The 2,992-nt window shown below is 35.5% G+C and overlaps 1 protein-coding gene across 1 annotated transcript in view; it reads left to right on the top strand.

The window, feature by feature from the left end:
- Positions 1-222: 222 nt before the first annotated feature.
- LOC106941242 (cathepsin Z) overlaps positions 223-2,992 on the top strand; it is a 7,987-nt gene continuing 5,217 nt past the window's right edge. Inside the window, exons 1-4 of the mRNA XM_015024193.1 lie at positions 223-392; positions 1,169-1,332; positions 2,100-2,279; positions 2,437-2,587. Coding sequence (XP_014879679.1) covers positions 238-392; positions 1,169-1,332; positions 2,100-2,279; positions 2,437-2,587 — 650 coding nt within the window. The 5' untranslated portion in view covers positions 223-237. The remainder of the gene's footprint in view (positions 393-1,168; positions 1,333-2,099; positions 2,280-2,436; positions 2,588-2,992) is intronic.

Here is a 2,992-nt window from a genome sequence, read left to right as displayed (position 1 = left end):
ATTGGCAAATTCAGTAAGTGGTGCGCTTAAATTTTTTACACATATATTGCTATGTTTTTGGATTATCAGTACTAAAAATGCTATTTAAAGCCAATAACTGGTAAATAATGCTGTTAGTTTTCTCGTTTTCTGTCATTAATGAAGCTTATTTCGCTTCTACAGTAGAGAACAGGGGCTGTTAGTGGTTTATCCAGCCAGCAGAGGGCGCTCCATAACCGCATCCTTTACGTCTGAGCGATGGGAGGAAAAGAGGAAGGAGTCAAGATGGCGACTGTAAATATTTGCCCGCTGCTACTTTGGTTAGCATCGGTTTCTGTGGAAACCAGCACCGCTAAATATCTATCGGAACCTTGTTACAAGCCCATTAAAGATGACAGACCAGACTCAGTCCGGTAGGTAACACGTAGATAACTGACAATGACGCAGATAAAATATTCTGTTGATGACAAAATAAATACAGAAGCGTTGACGTACGGAATCTGGCAACTTCTGATTAATAATCTGTGATTAGTAATCTGCTCACAGAGAGAGAAAAATAACAGATAAAGCAATTTAAGGTCAAAGTTAGGATAAAATAAGTGTACAACCAACGTTTGCAGTCTCTATCATAATATCATTTTAAGTTAGAAGATGATAAATATTTATCTATGTCTTTAAAATATTTGTTCCTGTAATTTAGGAGAATAACAACGAATTCTTTCAGTAAACTTTGTTTCGTTCATTATAAAAGTAAATAAATAAAAATAAAGAGAAACTCTAAGATGCAAGTTGTTAGAATTAGTAAAATAAAACAAGATGACATGGAATTAAAACTAAGTTGTTTTATAGAAACTTTTCCCTTTAATTCTAATGTGAAATATCTTTATTTAAATTTTTTTGTATGTTCAGTGGGCTTAAAATCCCATCATTTTAATGAATCTGCATTTACTGTTTACAGCATCATATACAAAAATGGATGGATTTTGTTTTATTTTCTAAAGATTACATTATTTCTGCTTCATTTTCAGAAAACTTATCAGTCATCAGCACATCATAGATGTCAGACCTGGTGATGAAATGCTAATCAGAGAAACATTTTGTAGCAGAATTTAAAGGCCTGTGTTGGAGCTTGAATTGTATAGAATCAGAGTTTTAAAGTAGCCGGTTCTCTGTTGTATTTTTACTGTAGGACTCGAGCGCGGCCACACGAGTTTATCAAAGCGTCGGATCTTCCTCCGTCGTGGGACTGGAGGAACATCAATGGGAAGAACTATGTGAGCGTCACCAGGAACCAGCACATACCCCAGTACTGCGGCTCCTGCTGGGCCATGGGAGCCACCAGCGCACTGGCAGGTAGCTGGGACTCAGCAATAATTAATTTTATTGATTAATCACATTTTTGAAGACTTAATTTTTGGAAAATCTGGATTTTTTTTCACTAATGTGGATGTGCTGTTTGGGTTTTTATAGTTCAGGGTGATGTCAGCGTGCCACATGCCGCCATCTTGTTTAACAGCTTCTCTTTATTTGGAGTTTGAATTCAACTGAATATTAGGGCTAAGGTTTATATTTTTTACACAAATAAAGATGTAGTATTAGCAGAATAATGTAGTAATTTTATGAGAACTCCAACATGAAAAATAATAAAACAAAACGATCATATTTTGATGTTATACTTTGGTATGAATTTTATAAACAATATCTTTTCACACATCAGCAACTAAATTATAAGTAGCAAGATTTTAAAACAAAGTTTATTTTGAAACAAGAGCTATACAAACTGAGCTGCTCACATCAGATCTTCATAAATATATCACAGCTTTTTTCCTCAATAAAACAACTTTTTTCCCTTTAATTTTAAGATTTTTTTCCTCATAAAATTGCAGATTTTTTCTGCTTTATTCTCATAATTAAACAAATATTCTCGCATAAAGAGTGATTGAAATAAAAGCTGCATTTTTTAAATATTCTCCATTTTTAATTTCTTTTTTAGAAAGCAAGCAATAAAAATATAATTGATTATAATCATAAATTGAGTATGAAATAATTTTAAATCGCCCAGGTAACCATGGAGAAGAGGCGCAGGAAACAGTTTTCTGGTATTTTGTCGTTTTTCTAAGATCGTATCAACATAAAGCGAGGCGGAGCCTGGCCGTCCGCCTACCTGTCTGTGCAGAACGTGATAGACTGCGGGAGGGCGGGCTCCTGTTTCGGAGGCGATCACCTCAGAGTCTACGCCTACGCTCATCAAACCGGGATTCCTGATGAAACCTGCAACAACTACCAAGCTGTCAACCAAAGTAAGAAATCGCTCCTCTGTTTTTCAGAGAAACCGACTGATTTTCTGTTTATTTCAGGTTCAAATGGATAGAAATCTGACGTCCTCATGTGCACGGATGTGTTGTTGATATTTTGTCCTCTGGTATAAACCATTGAAGTCTTCTTCGTGTGTTTCAGGGTGCGTTCAGTTCAATCAGTGTGGGACCTGCTCCTTCTTTGAATCCTGTGTTGTTGTGAAGAACTACACAGTTTGGAAAGTTGGAGATTATGGAGAAATTTCTGGAAGAGACGAGATGAAAGCAGAAATCTACACCAACGGGCCCATCAGGTACCGCAGGCTCCCACTTTCTTTTTGTCCATTTCTTTATCTTTCCTGTCTTTTTTATTTTCTTGTTTTCACTCTTTTTCTTTTTGTCTGCCTTTTCTGATTTCTGTCCTTTTTTGTGCTTTTTTCTTTGCTTCTTTCCTCCTTTCTCTCCTTTTTTTGCTGATTTATTTTCTATCTCTTTCCTGTCTTTTTCTCTGTCTTTTGGTCTTTTTCCTCTCAATGTCCTTCTTCTTTGCCTCTTTTTTTACTTTTCATTTTCTTTGCTCCTTTATTTTTTCTTTCCCATCTTTTTCTTTTTGTCTGCCTTTTCTGATTTCTGTCCTTTTTTGTGCTTTTTTCTTTGCTTCTTTCCTCCTTTCTCTCCTTTTTTTGCTGATTTATTTTCTATCTCTTTCCTGTCTTTTT

The sequence above is a fragment of the Poecilia latipinna genome, unplaced genomic scaffold, assembly GCF_001443285.1.
Source record: "Poecilia latipinna isolate Pla-1442-1.1 unplaced genomic scaffold, P_latipinna-1.0 Scaffold3563, whole genome shotgun sequence".
In the NCBI taxonomy this organism is placed as follows: domain Eukaryota; kingdom Metazoa; phylum Chordata; class Actinopteri; order Cyprinodontiformes; family Poeciliidae; genus Poecilia; species Poecilia latipinna.
Note: the sequence above shows the minus strand (reverse complement) of the source record. Positions and strands in the feature narration are given on the sequence as shown.